Source organism: Eublepharis macularius, chromosome 6, assembly GCF_028583425.1.
Source record: "Eublepharis macularius isolate TG4126 chromosome 6, MPM_Emac_v1.0, whole genome shotgun sequence".
Taxonomy (NCBI): Eukaryota; Metazoa; Chordata; class Lepidosauria; order Squamata; family Eublepharidae; genus Eublepharis; species Eublepharis macularius.
In genome coordinates, this window is record NC_072795.1 from 55,364,377 (window position 1) to 55,383,857 (window position 19,481).

At 40.4% G+C, this 19,481-nt stretch overlaps 1 protein-coding gene across 1 annotated transcript in view; it reads right to left on the bottom strand.

Moving 5' to 3' along the window:
* Positions 1-1,763: 1,763 nt before the first annotated feature.
* The window catches only part of RYK (receptor like tyrosine kinase), a 60,171-nt gene continuing 42,453 nt past the window's right edge, over positions 1,764-19,481 (bottom strand). The window contains exons 10-15 of the mRNA XM_054982925.1: positions 14,553-14,622; positions 10,868-11,000; positions 7,203-7,312; positions 5,325-5,484; positions 3,975-4,111; positions 1,764-2,974 (exon numbers count right to left, since the gene is read on the bottom strand). Of these exons, the coding sequence (XP_054838900.1) occupies positions 2,863-2,974; positions 3,975-4,111; positions 5,325-5,484; positions 7,203-7,312; positions 10,868-11,000; positions 14,553-14,622 (722 nt within the window). The 3' untranslated portion in view covers positions 1,764-2,862. The remainder of the gene's footprint in view (positions 2,975-3,974; positions 4,112-5,324; positions 5,485-7,202; positions 7,313-10,867; positions 11,001-14,552; positions 14,623-19,481) is intronic.

Genomic DNA, 19,481 nt, shown 5'->3' on the forward strand with positions numbered 1-19,481 from the left:
ATCTCTTTCCCCTATATTCTACTTCCTAGACTATCTCATCTTCCCATCCTTCTGACAACCTTCCCTTGCTTCCTTCTTTCCTTTCCACACACTAATAACCTTTTATCTCCCCCCACTTAAGCTATAGTTAATATTTACTTCATTTATACCGTCTTTCTCTACAATAGGGACCTAAAGCAGCTTATCTAATCTCCTCCATTTTATCCTCACAACAATTCTACAGTTGCTCCACTGGCTACCCATCATTTACCATGCTCAGTTCAAGGTATTAGTTATTACATACAAAGTTCTTCATGGCTTTGGTCCAGCATACCTATGGGACCGCCTCCCTCCATATGTTCCTCCACGGCAGCTTCGCTCATCCAAACAGGGTCTCCTGCAGGTGTCAGGCTGCACACAGGTGAAGTCAGCAGCAGCCCGTACAAGGGCTTTCTCTGTGGCGGCCCCTATCCTGTGGAATGACCTGCCTGAGGAAGTCAGAAGAACCCCCACTCTCCTGGCTTTCCGTAAATGATGCAAAACCGAACCGATGCAAAACCGAACGATTCAAAAAGGCTTTTTACTCAAATGGGAGGGCTGTATTGCAGAGATGGGGTCTCAGATGCTTCACTAACGAGTTGGGGATCATAGACTTCATCACTATTTTTGCCTTATATATTATCTGCTCCTTTAAATATGTACTCCTGTCCTATGTACAACCAGTGCTCCATGTTGTATAATGTTAGTCCTAGAATTGATTATTTTTTCTACTCTGTCTTGGATCCTTGCTAATGCTATGTCTTTTAAACTTGTATCTGTTTACCTTATGGTATTGTATTGAAATGTACTTGATACTGATTGTATTGACCTCATACTGTGTAATCCGCCTTGAGTGTCAGTGAGAAAGGCCGACTATAAACGACGTAAATAAAATAAATAATAAAAATAAATAAATAAAATTCTGCAAGGTAGTTTAAGTGAGGCTGAGAAAGTATAAGTGGGCCCAAAGTCACCCAGCGAGCAGAGCTGGGATTTGAACCTTGGTCTCTTAGATCCTCGTATGAAATGGACCACCGTACCACACTGGCTTTTGTGGTGTGAATGCTGCTGGGTGAGTCATGCAAGTCACGTGGTACCAAGTTACCTGGAGGCTACTGCCAAGCACAGCTCTGCTGAATCTTCCCCCAAGGGCCAACACAGCCCTGAAAATGCCCCCCTCCCCGCCTTTTAACTGACAGAAACCAAAGCTTGAAGGCTGGCAAAACAGCTGTGGTTATCTAACAACCCTCACAATGGAAACTACAGAGGGCATTTGTTTAGAAGTACATTAGAGGTACATGAACTACTTCATTTTTAATGGACAAGAGGAGTAAACATCACAATGTATTTTGTTTAGATTTCAGAATTTTCTGCAAACCTGTTTTTTCAGGTTTGCAGAAAGATCAGTCTTGTTGGTTCACTGGCTCCAGTCTCTGTCTTTAAGTACCCACCAGATTTGGCCATGTTGAGAATTGAAGATATTGATCCCAGCACCTTGATAGGGCTGATATGTTCATCAAAAACCATGATGTCTTTATCCTACATTTGTTCCCCATCTCCTTGGCTAACAAGTGACATGCAAAATTAACAAGCTTATTTTCCACTTTGTTCACGGCTGTTTACCCACTCACCATCCCACAAAACTGCCTATTCAATACAACACAGTCCACATGAGGGATGAAATTTCTCACATTACCTCTTAATATACAGATTTGTTTTACTCTTCAAATATGTATTTACAAATATATATTTATATATTTTATTCCTTTTCATGTCAATAAAAAAATCCTAAACACAAACCAGTACCGTTTTTAACAAGAAAAACTGAATTCTACAGTCCAAAGTGAAAGACTCCTAATACAAGGGCAGCTGTGGAACATCTACCATTTGGAACCTCCTGTCTGCATTATTACTGTATTATTACTGCTGTATATGAGGTAAACTTGAACCAGTTTTACATGATTGCTGTCTTAAAAGGGGGATAATACACCCAGGTTTTTCCTCTAAGTTCTGCTACTGAAGAATGGGCTTAAAACATAATAAAAGGCCACTTGTGGTTCCAACCATATTGTGCTGTTGTCTCTAAAGAAAATCATTTGATATTTTAAAAAAGGCTATTCCAGATACACTACAAATCTGAACACCCAAACCAGTCAAATCAATTTAAATATTCTGATGTGGCAACTTGAAAAATGTGGGAGGTGTAAGAACAACGTGCCGTCAAACTGCAACAGACTCATGGTAACCCCATCCACAGGACGTTCCAGGCAAAGAGAAGCAAAGATGATCTGCCATTGCCTTCCTCTGCACAGCAACCCAGCCTTCTTTGGTGGTCTCCCATTCAAGTACTGACCATGGCTGACTCTGCTTAGCTTCCAAGCTCTGATGAGCCCAGTTTAGCTTTACATACAAGCATCTCCATACTTGCCATTTTAAACATCTATGAAATTAAGTTTGCATAATTTTTAACAATGCCAAAATTCATCAAATTCCTGTCAATGGTAACTACACTTCAAGAATTCTGATGGGAATTAAAATGTCTTGTTTTCAACACAAAGTGATATTCAGCATAAAATCTAGTCTTACAAAAACGCCAGACTATTTTAAGGCACAGAGAGTTTGGAAGAAATTCCTTATCTAGTGTTGCTGCTTCACACTCTGGCTTCCCTGATCCTAACCATATTAAGTGGAACTTCCATTGAAATCAGTGGAACTTACTTCCACATAATGAGTTTGGGATGGAGATTCCAGTGCGTATAAATAGATCCACTAAACGATACATTTTGCTATTAAGTGAACCCACTGTCCCCTTGGAAGTAGTGCAGAGATGGTGCATGCTTGGAGTCAGACATAGGCTCCCAGTGCTGCATGGAATTCTGTGAGGCATTGCACCAACTGCTGGAATTTGGGTCTCTCCTCAGGATCAAGTGCCCAGCAACAAGCCATCACAGCAAATCTACAAGATAAACAAAGCAAACAGTGGTCAGAAAGATTGCCATGGGGTCACCCCTCTTTGCTTCTTTCCTGCAGTAACAGTTCTAAGTCAACATTTGTGACTAATTCATTCCTAGAGGGTCTGGACAGCCTCCCATTCTGCTGCAAATTCAATGCTTCTCAAGCAACAGCTACCACTGTTTTACTTGGCTCTTCCCTTTACTAGCTAAGATTCAATTATACTGAGTGCATATGTGTTACATGAGCCTTCCTTCGTTGCAATAATTTAAAACAGGTTTTAAGCTTCTATACAGTATTAAGAGAAGAATGGAATAAAAGTCATAAACATTTAAGCATGCTTAGGGGGTCACAGATAGTCCAAGCTTTGAATCTCATCCTCTGTGGTCACAACCATCAATAATAAAGTAGCACTGGGTTCATTTGTTTTTTGTTTGTGTATCCACCACTGGCCATGAGACAAAGAGATATGAGCTATCTGCCTACAGCAGCCCTTACATAGTAAGTCCCACAAACAACAATGGCTCTTGTCTCAAAGGCAAAACAGTATTAAACTCATTCTATACTTCTGCTGATCACATAAACCACAACTCCACCAGTCCATCTCTCAAGGATCTGTTATGAATCACAGGGTGGTGAACCCATTGTGTGCTGGAAGAGGAATGCACTCTGGGGCATGTGGATTTGATGTGCCTTTTGGGAAAACAACTGAACTAAGCATTACTTTTTAAAAGTGATGCATAACCAAAGAGAGGTTTAACAATATTCACTTGTAAACCTCTGCTCTCAGTCTTACTTCAACTCAGTTCAGCCAGAGTTATTCTGTCTCACATTCTGGCTCCTAGCACAGAGAAAATCTTAGACAAAGATTATAGCAAAGTAGTATCATTCATGCAAAACACCACTTTAAGAAATTCTTGTTGACTAATCTCTATACTACCTCAGTGTAATGGAAAACAGCAGCAATCTTGTGACTCCAAACAATCTTATTAGTCACTACTTACAGTTCATCGGGACAGTTGATAGGCTGAGCTATTCTGTATCCATCTTTTAGATAAGCAGCCATCTCAAAGGGGTCAATATCGACATATGGGGTTTGTCCTAACGTCATCAATTCCCACAAGGTCACTCCAAAAGACCACTGGAAAAAGTATTCCAAATAATAACTGGTTAGGTATTTAAAAATGTTGTTTCCATTCTCTCTTAGAAGAATCAATTCTATGCACATATTTAAAAGGTACAGTCTCTATTCATACTTTACTCATATAAATCTTGAAAGTCCCAAAATAAATAGTCCCAAAATAAATATGCACTCAGAAAAAGTATCAGATTAAGGTAGCATACTTTATTAAATACTATAATAATATAGCATAGATAACACTTCAGTGTGAATGAGTTTGCTATTTAAGTAAAAATAGCTACATCTAACACGGTTATTTTCCAAACAAAACAGTTCTGATATTAATGGTGCCATTAACATTGTCTGATTCTTCTAATCCCATTCAATATTTCATTATCACCACTACTTTCATTAGCTTCACAGGAGAACTTCATACTGTTTTAACTTGAATGCCTACATAAATAGTACCAGTAGCACTGGAATTATTAATATTAATTTAAAACTGATTTGTTACTGTTTTATTTAACCGCTAGTCAGATGACTTCGGGAACAGAACATATAAATGCTGCTTTATACCAAATCGTAGCCTTGATCCACCTTAGTTCTGTGTTGTCTACTCCGGCAATGGCTCTCCAAGACACTAGGCAAAGGGGCATATTTTCAGCTAATAAAATATATGTACCCGATGCTCTTTCATCTGGAAGTGGGATGGAAAATAACTGGATGCACAGGTCTGAGAAAATGTACATGTTAAATAGTTTAGGAAGCTGCAAATACCTTTATTTCCTTTCTGGTGTGCTAAATTGTTTTAACCATTCATCGTTACTTTGATGAACTAAAAGTACAGTACGTTTAAAAATGGCAGAATGCTCTAGCTTCTTCTGACCTGTTTCTGAAGCTTTAAAAAGCTCAATTAAATTAGCTTTACACTTCTGAAATACAACTTCTAGCTCCATTGCTGTCAGGAAATGCTTTGTAATCATTTTATCATCATTCACAAAGGATATGTTTTAGACAATTACAGCCCAGATTCTGGGTTTATTGTTTATATAAGAATTCACCTATTTATATAAAAGGAGCTCAACTAACATGAGACCTGCTTTCTGTCTGGATGTGGTGCAACCATATGCAACTCCTTAAGAGTAGCATCTAGAATTGTTGTAACATGTCCCAGGATAAACATGGTGAGAAAAACAGGAAGGGACATAACATACAGCTTTTACTGGTAACTCACCACATCACTAGCACCTGAAAACTCATTGTTAACCAAGCTTTCAAGAGCCATCCACCGCACTGGTCTGTTTTCATTGTCTCCAAGGCAATGGTAATCCATGGGAAACAGATCTCTGGACAGGGCATTATCTGTAATCTTTACCTGAAGTGCATCATCAATGCTGCATATTAAACAAATACAGACAAAAACTTAAGCCATATAAACAATTTGCATAAGTCATGCTTTGAAGAACTGCTTATATAAATAAAATGACCAAATGCATTTTAAGTACAATCTACAGAAATAGTGTTCATTTGCAAATACAGGTTTAACAGACGGCTTCAAGGTATTCTGCTTGAAAAATGCTTAATAGTATCACCAAGCATTTAAAAATAGCAGACGGCTCACCATTATCACGTGTGAAATATGGGCTCAGATACTGCAGGGACTCTTGGGGACGCAATCTCCTGTGGGATGTTTGTCAGTGTGGGGTGGGCCACCTTGCAATCCTGCCCCCAGGTACAACACAAATAGGTAAAACCATCCAATAACATATCTCCCGTCCCTAAGCAGAAAAGGAGGCTCAACAATGGGTTGGGGCTTGCTCTCTGTCCTTGGTGACCCAGGCCACAACGACTCAAGTCTGCTCCTATCAGCATAGGAGTCTGTATTGTGTTTCTTAGCCACAACAGAGTGGGGAACGGTGATGGAAATTGACTTTATCACCATCATTCCTAATAAATTTAACTCTCCTATTGATAGGCACAGAACAACAACATTAGCCAAGACTGGGGTTTCTGCATCCTCAAGGGACTCTCCAGACATGCAGAAAAGTGCATGTTGGTAAAATCCCCCTCCAAAATAGCCCAACAAGTACCAAACATGCTCATTGCCCTCAATTTCACTGAGGAGGAGAAAAGCACTTTGTTTGAACTGATAGCTTTCAGCATCCTGATAGCTTTCAGCATTCCACTCTATTCCCACCCCCTAAGATGCTATAAACATGGAAATGGAAATAACCATGCAGCTTCAAAATGTGCCTTGGCAGAGAGTATCAATTAGGATTAGAAGAATGGCACCTTCAGACCTAATTAATAGTATGTATGTGGACACTCAAAAATTCTGTAAGCTGCAAGGGTAGAGAGTGCCCTGAACTTCACATGCACTCCGTTTATTAGGACTGGGGATAGCACTGAATGAGGAAGGAAAGCAGAGCTATTGGTTGCTTGCCATGAGATGTACATTCTCTGACCTTAAATTCAATCCCTAAATTCTCTCTTACAGCACAGGGAAGGAGAGATAAATAGTGTCTCACACAACTCTGGCATAATACCACCCTGGTTCAGACTAAATGAACTGGCTCCTCTTAGACCCATGCTTGAATTGTCAGTACAATCACATAACAGTACTTAAGAACAGAGGTTCAGTCTTAGGTGAGTAGGAAGCTACTCAATACAGCCTGAGAGTTCAGCAGTGTTGAGCCACTGTATCAATGGGGGGGAAAGGGGGGAGGGTTTAGTTTATTTCTTGTTGCCATCTTCAGATTGCTTGCAGGTCCCCCAGCAATGTAAAGACAATACTGCTATTTTATAGTAACGTATGAGGGAAATGCACATTTTATCTTGCTACAACTTGCTGAATTCCAGGCTACTGATGATGACCAACATCAGTCTCACTAGTTGAGTCTTTGAGCCAGCCTAATAGCAGTAGTACTGCCATTACAAGTCATAATATTCTCTGTAAGCATCTGTTTACCATGCTGCATCTTCAAAACACAGCTACAATTGTGTAAGATGGGTACTGCTATCAGCTTGTAAGTACGTGGTTTGAACATGACCAAACAGCAGGACACTTTAAATCACATCACCTGAACGACAGAGTGTCTTCAGCAGTACTTACACACAGTTTCTAGCAGCCAGGTCTTTGTGAATGACCTCCCTTCTAGCCAAGTAGCTCATTCCACAGGCAATCTGAATAGCCATATGTACAAGATCTTGTTGTGATATTGCCTGTAGAACAAGACCGTTACAATTAAAAATATGCTTGGAATAAAAACCCATCATTTGGTCAATATTCTCTACCTGTCCAAGGTACCAAGTGGGGTTTTCTCCAGTCCACTGGGGTTTTCTCCAGTCCAAAAGCTGCTGGTACTTGTACCAAAACACAAAGTTCTTTGAAAACTAGAACTCCAAAGCTCACTGTTCATTTGTTATTTTAGTAGCAAAGATAGACAAACAAAATTTGTCACTTTCCTCACTGCATTTCAGTTGGAGGGGAATAGAAACATTTGTTCCTTCAGTACAAACAACCGTAAGACTTACAACCCAACTTTGACATGGCATGGACAATATGTACTAGGTGCAGAATTTAGGTTCTCAGGATCCTGAACTTTGTCAATCACCAATTGAAATTTCTAGCTGTTATGCTGGGGACACAGGTTTGAAAAGCTACAAAAATGTGGTAGCCTCAAAAGCCAAAAGAAGGGGGTTTGGCTTTAATGACCCTGCACAACTTTTTGCCCTTCAACACAACTAACAGAAAGAAGGCATGTTATTTAAAAAATGCACATTTGTAATGGTTTTAGGGGTCATATTTCAGCCTTTTCTGATGCAGAATTTCTGCTCTAAGGCATTTAGGCAAATGTAGCATTCCAGTTCAGAGGCACATTAACAATCTGCAGTGAAATACATGAAAATATCAGATGACATAAGCTATCTTGTACTGAACATTCTTTGCTGAGTTTAGTGGGTCAATGCCAAAAAAGGAACAGCATCTGCTGAGGGAAACAGAAAGGAAAAGACAACACAGACTGAAACTCCCCTAGAATATGATATAGTAAATCAGTACTTGGCACAGGTATTTAACCATGGCTATTTGGTTAGAAAATGTTTTACATGGAAGATGAAGAACTTACTGCTGAAAAATCAGCTTCTAGAAGGGAATGCAGGAGCGTTATTGATGTACTACATTTCAGAAATTAGCACCCCATGTACTGAATACATGTGTGGATTTTCCCAAAGAAATACTGCCATGTTTTAAGACAGTAGCTACTAGAACACACAAATGCTTAAAGTGATGTGTAATTGTGATATAGCTTATGAGACTCTGAATAAACAAGAGCAAATTAAGATGAATGAGTGCAAAGCACTTATTGAAGCAGATCTTCTTCTGCTTTCCCTTCCCTACAGCAACCCTTTTTGAGCTACATAGATGCTGTAGGCTGGGAGGACACATATGGGCAAACTGAGATGTGAGGGGGCTACAGTGAGGTGAAATTGCCTTTCTGGCCCTTTCATCAGTGCTGATTCTACAATATTATCTGCTGGGGGGGGGCGGGCAGGGGTGGTTTCTGTCCTCTTTCCCACCCTTACTACAGTTGTCTACGTTGAACAAATTTTATCTGAAAAATATTACTAAATCCCAGCAGCAGCTTTTCTTGGGTCAAAAAGGGCTGTTGGGGAACAGCTACCTCTGTTGCATACTACAGGTGCATGATTCAGTATACCAAATATATAGCTGGATACATGCCTAATCGACATTATCTGGCTGTACTGACTAACATCAGAGACTCTCAAATCAAATCAGGAACCAGGACAGTGGGAGCCAAATAAAACTGAATGTATTTGGTTTTATTCAGCCAAATGCAGCTCCAGCCATTGGCTGGATGCTTCTCCAAGACCCCTCCCATTTCTTTCCTGGGCTTCTTTCCACCAGAGGAGGGGGAAGTGAGGCAGGAGGGAGGGGAGAATGAGAGGCCAAAGGGTGCTGGTTGTCTGGCCAACTAGGGGTCCTCTGATGGGGCAGAGCCTTTTTCAAATTCTGCAAGAAGTTAAAAAAGGTGGCATGGCTAACAGCAATCTCCATTTTGACTGAGATTTCAGAGAGACTACTCTGAGTGCGCTGGTTGCTCTCTGCATCTGGCTTGGCTGGCTCCTTCTGGATTATACACTGCCTAGCTCTGTCTGCCAGGATCTCACTGCTGCTGCCTGGAGGATGACCTGAGAGGAGGATCTATTGCTGCCTTCCTGAAAGGCTGCCCACTCCTGAGAATCAATAACCAGTTAAGAGTCCTACACAGGCTCATTTTTCTAGGGTTTTTTTTGGGGGGGGGGGCTTGTGTTGGGGGTAAGGTGGGGATAGGGCAATCTTTTTTTAACTAAAATTAATACTAGATTATCACATAACTATGCAACAGTTACGGGAGGCACGATCCATTGACCCAAGAGACTCTTGCATCAGCAGAAAGTACTGTGCTCTGTCAGAACACACCATTTTTAGCTGGGTGCACTAGCTGGGAAGTCCATTATATTTCAGGCATCAGCTGAAGCCCATCCATCTTACCTGAACTTATAACATGGTTTTAACAAATGCTGCTGCTGTCTTTACTAGGATTACTGTTTCTTGATTTTAAATGTGTCTGCTTTTAGTTAGTTAATTGACTATTATTTAATAATGGCTGTAAGCGGCTTAGAATACTGTTTTAGTGGCAGGTGAAATATTCTTTAGAAAACAAGTTTACATAAGCTGCAGCTGTAGATTAACAATACATAACTGATTCAAGCTCAACATGATAAAAGTCCCTGGAAATTTGATATATAATGTGCATACATAATGTATGAGACTGTTAACATTACCTGACCTTTATGAGCAAGATTAATCTTCTTTGGCAGTGATTCAGCCAACAAAACAATTACATGTGTCCTCCACCTAAATTTTATTCAAATATGTTGCTTACAGTTTCATTTGATAACAAAAATATATTTTTTCATTTAATTTTATGACAGTTTTTGTTTTCATACAAATAACCTGACCAATAACAGAGGCCATGAGATAGCATGTCATACATTTTTATGAAATACTTCTCTTGCATGCATTCTAGAAAACAAAAGACAAAAAGGCAGTATCTCACCCCTCCGTCCCCTACACACACCAGCATTCAGTTTATGTTACTGTGAAGCTCTTCCTACAACACGGTGCTGAGTTAGGGTTATCCTGGATAGCTACAAGTTTCTAACCATCAAACTAGATGGCTAGAAATATGGTCCCTGGGAATACAAATGTTGCCTTTTTTTTGATACAGGATACTCTAAGTAAAGCTGAGAAAGACATTTTGAAAAGCTGCCCTAGCAAGATAGAAAATGTTAAGATAATTCCATCTGCTTCAATCATGCCACTATTACACTACTTTCAGGGGCATGGATCCTAAAAGCCCTTTCCACTCATAAAAGAAGGGAAGGTTGATTTTTGCCTATTTCTTATTTCAATATGATCCCCATGATGTTCTGGGGTTGGTGGGGGTGGTCTTCTAACCTTTTAAGGCAGAATTTTGGTGAGGGAGAGAAGTCTAGTAGAGACAGAAGTAACACAACAGGGATCTACTCATGCTACACAGGATCCAAGTCTAAATGTTCATCATACCGTGCTTAAATTTAATAACTAATGCTAGCAACTTTCTAAAAGGTCCCATTGCATAATAAATTTTTCATAATGATCAAGTCACCATATGCTTGGCAGTTTGAGTATCAACAGCAATGGCAAACTATTTTAGATTTGCAACCTCTTACCTGAGGATTGTTGGCTTCTACCAGTTTGCACTGCCGCAAAAACAGCTTGAGGTTCCCCCAATTCATGTAAGGCAACAGCACCATAGGTTTTTCTCCTTCTTCTATACAAACATGTGTGATAGGAAGCAGATTTCTGAAAGAGGCAACAGTGCTGCTTGGTTGCTCTGCTAGTCTTGATAGATCATCACACACAACCACAAACTGATAAACCTCACTGTGACGGACTCAGCTTCAAATGCTGAACAGTAAAGAGGATGATTGACATTTCCCTCCCCCCTCCCCACACTTTGTGCCTAGCCTGAAATGGCAGTTGAGGATGGAATGTTGAGGGGTTGACAGCTGAAGTAAACAAAAGAGTGAAGAAAGTTGGAGTCTGGCTTCTAACCAGAAAGGGTCAGCCAGAGAGTCCTCTGTGTGAGGAAGGGAAGGTGTGCCCTTAAAGTTAAATCAGTACATTCAGGAAGCACTTTTAGTCCTTGGACTAAAGTGGGAAAGACAGCACTAAATCCTGCATAGTCTAAAGAGATCTGGAAATTATAGTGGGCCAAGGAAGTGGGTAGAAAGGAGTCCCTCCTTTGGCACCAGGAACAGGGTTATAGCTCATAACTATAATGCCTGCCCAGTATCTTGAAAGGGTTTCACTCAGTGGAGTACCCTAAGGTCTGGAGAGGAGGAGAAGTCGTGCTCTGTCTTTGTGTTAAAAGTGGAGCATTTGTGAAGCACTGCCAGCCTCTGAAAGGACTCAATATCTTTAAGTCTAATAACAACATCTCTCAAAGAAGCCAGCAACTTAGAATCATACCAAGTGTTTTGTGCCTCACACCAGTGAAGTTTTTGTACAAAAACCTTTCTGTTACTTCAGTTCAAACACCTGCCTTCTTACATTACCTACTTGTAAATAAATCTTCTGTTACACTTTGAATCTCCCCAAGCCTTGTGCCAGTTTCTGCTTATGGGAAGCGCAACCCCCTGATCTTTACCCTACTTACGACTTGGCTGGGTAACCATACCACTTGTATGGTCCTGAAGGGTGGGACAAGAAAGAAAGTTGAAGCTAAACATCCACCACGCTACTAAAGGCTTCCCAACCCAGTATTCAGCTTCATAAGCTTAGAGAGGAGAAGTTTTACCTCAGGGTAGGGGAAGGTCAGCCCAAGCCTGAGACAAGAGTTTGTGACACTCACTTTACACACACTTCTGGGATGTGCACTACACAATTGATTGGTCACCAAGTTCACCTCATCCAAGCTGTAAGTATTCTCTATCTATTTTACATCTACAAGTAACTTTTCTTGATATGACAACAGATTGCTGCTTTGGTGAACTATTAATAAGGACAACTGTGTATTTATTTACTTAAAGTACATTTTTAATGCCATCTTTCCATCAAGGAGCTCAAAGCAGAGTATATGATTATTCCAGCTTCAACTTTATCCTCAAAAATCTGTTGGTCCCCTGTGAGGTGGGACAGGCTAAGAGAATGGCTAACCCAAGATCACCCAGCAAGTTCTATGGCTGAGTAGGGATTTGGACCTGGTTTCCCAGATGCTAGTCAGACACTCTTACTTACCACAACATCAGGCTGTCAGAGAATATACATACAAGGCAACATGTAAAAGTCAGTTTGGTGTACTGGTTAAAGAGCATGGGACTCTAAACTGGAGAACCAGGTCTGATTCCCCACTCCTCCGCTTGAAGCCAGCTGGTGACCTTGGGTCAGTCACAGCTTCTAGGAGCTCTCTCAGCCCCACCCACATCACAGGCTGATTGTTGTTGTGGGGATAATGATAACATACTTTGTAAACCGCTCTGAGTGGGCATTAAGTTGTCCTGAAGGGCGGTAGATAAATCAAATGTTGATGCTGTTGTTAAAATTACTTTTATCCCATTAGCTCTTCAGTCAAAAGTACCGTGACTAAAAAAAAGGCTGTGATGTCTGTATTACACGAGTACCTCACAATTACATTTTCTTGAGTTAACCATTTTAAAGCAATCTGTATAAACACTTTTGGTGTTATGTTTTGTTTTATCTAGGTCTTTCAGGAATATAATTAATAGATTTGACATGTTTAGATTTCACAACCACTGAGAGGTTTAGGCTTACTAGTTCAATCTCACCCAGCCAGCTTGGTGATTGAGCTGGGATTAGCTCCACCTAAGCCCAAAACCTTTATCACACTCAGGGCTTTTTTTCTGGGAAAAGAGGTGGTGGAACTCAGTGGGTTGCCTTCGGAGAAAATGGTCACATGGCTGGTGGCCCCGCCCCCTGATCTCCAGACAGAGGGGAGTTTAGACAGTGGCTCGGAGGGCAATCTAAACTCCCCTCTGTCTGGAGATCAGGGGGCAGGGCCACCAGCCATGTGACCATTTTCAAGAGGTTCCGGAACTCCATTCCATCGTGTTCCAGCTGAAAAAAAGCCCTGATCACACTGCTCTCCAATGTATTCTTAAATTTTAAGAATGGTAAAAGACTCTATCCAAGTGTTTAACAATGCTACAGAGTGTGGAGATGGGGATACTCAGAGGACAGGAAAATGTTTTATGACTGCATTAAAATAAAAAAAAATGAGTAAAAGGGACAAGGAACAAATGCTTTATTACTTGTTTTCAAGCTGAAATATACATTGATAATAAAAAGTAATGACTTTGTATGCTTAATATATTACTTACATCTTAAAAGGACAGTATGTTTTTTCTCTAGCTCATTTCTTAAATATTTACATTGATGAAAGTGAAAAATTCCACGTGCTCTTTATTTAAGACAGCATACAACAGAAACAAAAGGATTTCTGAACATTCTCTTCTCATTATCAACTAGTGAAAAGTCTTCACCCATTCAGATTCTCAGGTAACAAGTTACAACAAGGGAATCTCTGCCAATAGTACCATATCTACTCAAACGGAAGACAAACTTAAGTGTAACACAATCCCCACAAAAAATGTTCCACAAAAAGATCTTTCTTATTAGATATAACTGTAACTTGTATGTGAACTTAAGACAACTCCTCTGTGTTTTAATGGCATGCTTGGGGAAAAAAAACTAGCTTTGCATTTGACTAAATATAGTAGCTGCTTAAGATAGTAGGTTGGACACAGTTTTCAAAGATGGTTTTGGTTTACTTGAGTCTGCTTCTCTTTTGCAGGAGGGGCATGAGCTATTTAGGATAACTGTACCTGCAATTTCATGTAATACTAGTGAAACTTGCATTCTGTGAACTTTGATCAATCCTGGCTAATACTAGAAGTATCCAATCCCCACCTCCCAAAGCCAAGCCTGATGTAAGCAAGCTGAGTTCTGTTACCTTTTCACTTAATATTATGCCCCTTATGTGGCTTAAAGAAAGTAACATCAGAGCAACCCAGTGGAATCAGACCAAAGGAAGCCTGTAAGAAAGACATGAAGGCAACATCCCACCCCTGCTGTCTCCCCACAGCAACTGATTTCAGAGGCATGCTAATCTAAACATAGAGTAATAGTTAATAGCTTACAGACCCAACTTTCATGAATGTCTGTTTCTCCTTGAATGGTGGAAAAACCCAGCAGCTACCACCACCATACCTTGTGGCAGACTACTAATACAGAGAAAAACAAAATTACCTGCTTTCACTGACAACTGTTGGCCCCCCATTCCAAAAATAAATCAAAATGACTTCATTTTCATCTTAATAAAGTAACAGAGCTAACCTGTGATGAAGGCCTCTGAGTTTACAGCTTTCTGTCAGCATCATTGTCACTTGAACTTCTGAGGCTTGATCTAGAAAGTCAAATGTTTTTAAAAGCAATTTTGCAACAACTACAGAAAAGCAAGTGAATAAACTGATGAACAGGTAAAATATACCCTAGACAAACCTTTTAAGTTTTTAGTACATTACCATTAACTGAGGCTTCTCAGTACAGAGAAAGTAAAAATGGGTGGACTGTGCCTACACCTGCCAGTTATTTACACACTAGTTTAGCCTAATAACTATAGCTCAAAACCACTGCATAACTTGCCCTTCTAAAGGCACTCTCACATGGTAATTCTTTGGGCCTTTTGTACACTATAAGCATGCTACCCAAGGCCCACAAGCCTCACAGAATGATGAAAAACCCTCTTCTTCCCAGACCCTTTCTGTTCCTTATGGATGACATGGAGTCCTGGGTTATGTGTAGGATACTAAAATGTGCAAGAAACTACATGTCACATAATACCTTCTTTTTCTCAGACAACTTTTCCACACTTCTACAACTGTTTAAGCACAAACCAAGAATAAAGGGAAGCTACCAGCCCAATGAATCCTAAGTGGCCAGATTTTTGCTTTGGAGACAGCTGCTAGAAATGGGGGGGGGGGGGAGTCGGCAGCTGGATTTTAAAAACTGAGTTTAAATCTTAGAGCACCATTTTTAAGTGAAAGGGAAAGTTAAACAGTTTTGTTGAAAAACTAAGTACATATTCAATTCTGGTTATGAGGACTTTGTTAAGTTACCAAATAACTTAGAAGTACAAGACTGAATGTAAAGAAATAAATAGAATAATAAAATGGATTTAAATTGTAACTTAACTATTTGTATACTATTTTATTCATTCATTTTATTTACAGTCCATGACCAGATTTGAACTTATAAAACAAAACATTTCATTATTAGGTAAACAATATACAAGTTAAATGAGTCTTCGGTTAAAAGAGTACAAATATAGATGTAAAAATATCTGATTATTACTTTAATATGAGTGCTATATGACCTTAACTAAGGGACGTTCCATTCTTACAATCATCCCCAGTATGTTTACACTTTATATGAATATATGCAACTAGTCCAAGGATAGTGAGTGAGACTGATGGCAGAGTGGACCTGAGCCCAGGTCTTCCCAATGGTAGTCTGACACGCTAATCTCTATGCCACACTGGTTTTCAAGATATGTGCATGATGAATTCACAATACTCAACAGTTCTTTTAATGGATTTTCAAGTACCCAAGTGCCTCCAAAACTGTGGATTTGCATTGGAGTAATCTGAGCTATCAGAGTTTGTTTTGGTAAACTTGCTCCCATTATCCAGAGGACTTAGCTGTGTAAGTCTGTAGTAGCAAAATAGTGAGTCCAGTAGCACCTTTAAGACTAACCAACTTTAGCACAAGCTTTTGAGAACCACAGTTCTCATGCATCTGACGAAGAGAACTGTGACTCTCGAAAGCTTATGCTACAATAAAGCTGGTTAGTCTTAAAGGTGCTACTGGACTCTTTACTATTTTGCTCCCATTATGACAGAGTTCTCAGCAATGAATTGCTGAACACTGAAAAGATGATTGACCTGAATTCAAGTATATACGGAAATTCAAATCTTATCTCATAAAACAGTTCCAGCACTTGCATTGTATTTTCTTATCAATATTATTTCCTTGTTTCTTATAAGTCAACCCGTTCCTTCAGCAAAACACATTATGTAAGTTTAACCCATACTCAGAAGGGCAGATTGCGTAACTCAATCTGTAATGAATTACACTGCAAAAATTCTTGAGTCTCTCAACTAAGGCACGACAGACAGTGACAATTAGCTAAATATTTTAAACCAGAGGATTCACACAAAAACCTGTTCATCTTTATTATGGTTGGAATGTACTTAGCAAATTAAAACCTGTAAAACTGTAGATATTGAGGAGCCAAGGAAAACTGGTGTGCTGTTTGTCACTCCTTGTTGGTTAGACGCTGCTCAACCCCTTCCAACAAGCTTTGAGGGGGCCCCAGATGCATATCTAAAGCTCTTCAATAATAATAATTTCTAAATCAAAAAGAGTCCAGTAGCACCTTTAAGACTAACCAATTTTATTATAGCATAAGCTTTCGAGAATCCAGTTCTCTTCATCAGATGCCTGATCAAAACGGGGCAGATACAGAAGAGGAGGGGGAAAGAGAGAGAAAAGGGAGGGGTCATAAATCACAAGAAGGCAGAATGCAATTAGCATAGAGGCAATCAAAACATTCCTTTGCTTGGAAATGTAAACATCTCCTTTTGGTGTGCAGTCAGTTTGTAGCAGTGAAGGTGTCCAATTCCTATGTAGTATAAGCCTTCGGTAACCACAGCTCTCCCTGCCAGTTGCATCTGACAAAGAGAACTGTGGTCCCCGAAAGCCCACACCAGGCGTCACTGGGCTCCCCCAGATCACACCTCTGTAAAGAGAATCTGTTACCTGTGGTAATGTGATAACCATTCATAGTCTCTATTCAGTCCCCGCTTGACAGAGTCAAATTTGCATATGAATTCCAATTCAGCAGCCTCCCATTGGATTTTGTTTTTGAAAGGTTTCTGTTGAACCACAGCGACCTTTAAGTCTTTGGTGGAATGTCCTGGTAGATTGAAGTGTTCTCCCACTGGTTTTTGGACGTTTCCATTTCTAATGTCAGATTTGTGTCCATTTATTCTTTTGCGTAGAGGTTGGCTGGTTTGTCCAATGTACAGAGCAGAAGGACATTGTTGGCACATGAGGGCATATATCAGATTGGAGGATGAGCAGCTGTAAGAGCCAGAGACAGTGTAGTTGATGCCATTGGGTCCTGTAATTGTATTCCCTGGGTAGATATAGGGGCAGAGCTGGCATCTGGGTCTGTTGCAGGGCCTGGTCCCTGTGCTGGTGACTCTGCTGGCCAATTCATGATTGTAAGTGAGAAGTCGTTTAAGATTGGGGGGCTGTCTGTAGGCAAGGAAAGGTCTTCCACCCAGGGCTTCTGAGAGAGAGGTATCATTTTCCAGGATGGGTTGTAGCTCACTGATGATAAGCTGGATGGGTTTGAGCTGGGAGCTATAGGTGACAACCAGTGGTGTTCTGTTGTTAGTTCCTTTAGGTTTGTCCTGGAGCAGACTGTTTCTGGGTACTAGTCTGGCCCTGTTAATTTGTTTCTTCACTTCATTTGGTGGGTACTGTAGTCCCAAAAATGCTTGTTGTAAATCCCTTAAGTGTGAGTCTCAGTCGAGAGCATTGGAGCAGATACGGTTGTAACGTAAGGCTTGGCTGTAGACAATAGACCGAGTGGTATGTTTAGGGTGGAAGCTGGAGGCATGTAGATATGAGTATCGGTCTGTTGGTTTCCGGTATAAGGTGGTATTTATTCATCCATTATGTAGTTGTACAGTGGTGTCCAGGAAGTGTACCTGTTGTGTAGAGTGGTCGGGGACCACAGTTCTCTTTGTCAGATGCAACTGGCAGGGAGAGCTGTGGTTACCGAAGGCTTATACTACATAGGAATTGGACACCTTCACTGCTACAAACTGACTGCACACCAAAAGGAGATGTTTACATTTCCAAGCAAAGGAATGTTTTGATTGCCTTTATGCTAATTGCATTCTGCCTTCTTGTGATTTATGACCCCTCCCTTTTCTCTCTCTTTCCCCCTCCTCTTCTGTATCTGCCCCGTTTTGATCAGGCATCTGATAAAGAGAACTGGATTCTCGAAAGCTTATGCTATAATAAAATTGGTTAGTCTTAAAGGTGCTACTGGACTCTTTTTGATTTTGCTACTACAGACTAACACGGCTAACTCCTCAATAATTTCTAAAGCTGGTTTGTACTAAAGGAACTCTCTCCTGACGCCAATCAAACCTCACAGGGGTCTGTTCAGGGTTCAAGCCTGAATGAAACCACAAAGCTTGACCATTAATTGAGAGTTAAAACATGACATGCCCTTTTAAGCTGCCAGGACGTATAATATTCCCTTACATGCTCATATATATATGCTTTGGGAGCACAGTGCTTAAGGACCAGATTCTCCCAGATACTGTCCTGCAGGACAATGATATAGTGACTGTAGACTCTCCATTGCATCCCTCCTCAGAGAGAAGTGAGAAGAGTTGCCATAAGAGCACATGCCACTGCTGCTTCCCATCTATGAAATAGTCTCCCACTGGAAAACCGTATGATCCCCTCTCAGGCTTCTTTTTGGTGATAGCTAAGAACTTCTATATTGCCATATATTTGGCTGAGTAGTCTGAATTTGATCTGCAATAACTTTTATGCGGATGACTGTGCCCAAGACAGCTTACAGTAAAATCAACAACAGGATCAGTTAAAAACTACATTTTGGAGAGGTAGTTATAAATAGTTAATATAAAATAAACAAACAACAACAACATTTGATTTATATACCGCCATTAAGGAAAATGTCCACTCAGAGCGGTTTACAAAGTATGTCATTATTATCCCCACAACCAACACCCTGTGAGGTGGGTGGGGCTGAGAGAGCTTCAGAGAACTGTGACTAGCTCGAGGTCACCCAGCTGGCTTCAAGTGGAGGAGTGGGGAATCAAACCCGGCTCTCCAGACTAGAGTCCCACGCTCTTAACCACTACACCAAACTCGCTCTCTGCATTAGCTACTGTCACTCCTGCATTCTCTCACCATTCAGACATGTCCCCTTTTCCCATTTCACCTATGCCGTGTAGCTGACCTCCTACTAAAATTATGTGGAAATACCTTTCCTACTGATGGCTGTATTTCAGTTATGGCTCACTGGGAATCAGCTGTTTCCCAAAAGTGTACTAATACAAACACCACCATCCCTTTGGTCTTTGAAATCACAGCACAGACTAGATCAAAGACTGTGGGGTAAATTTCACAATGCTATTTTTCCTATCTAAAAAA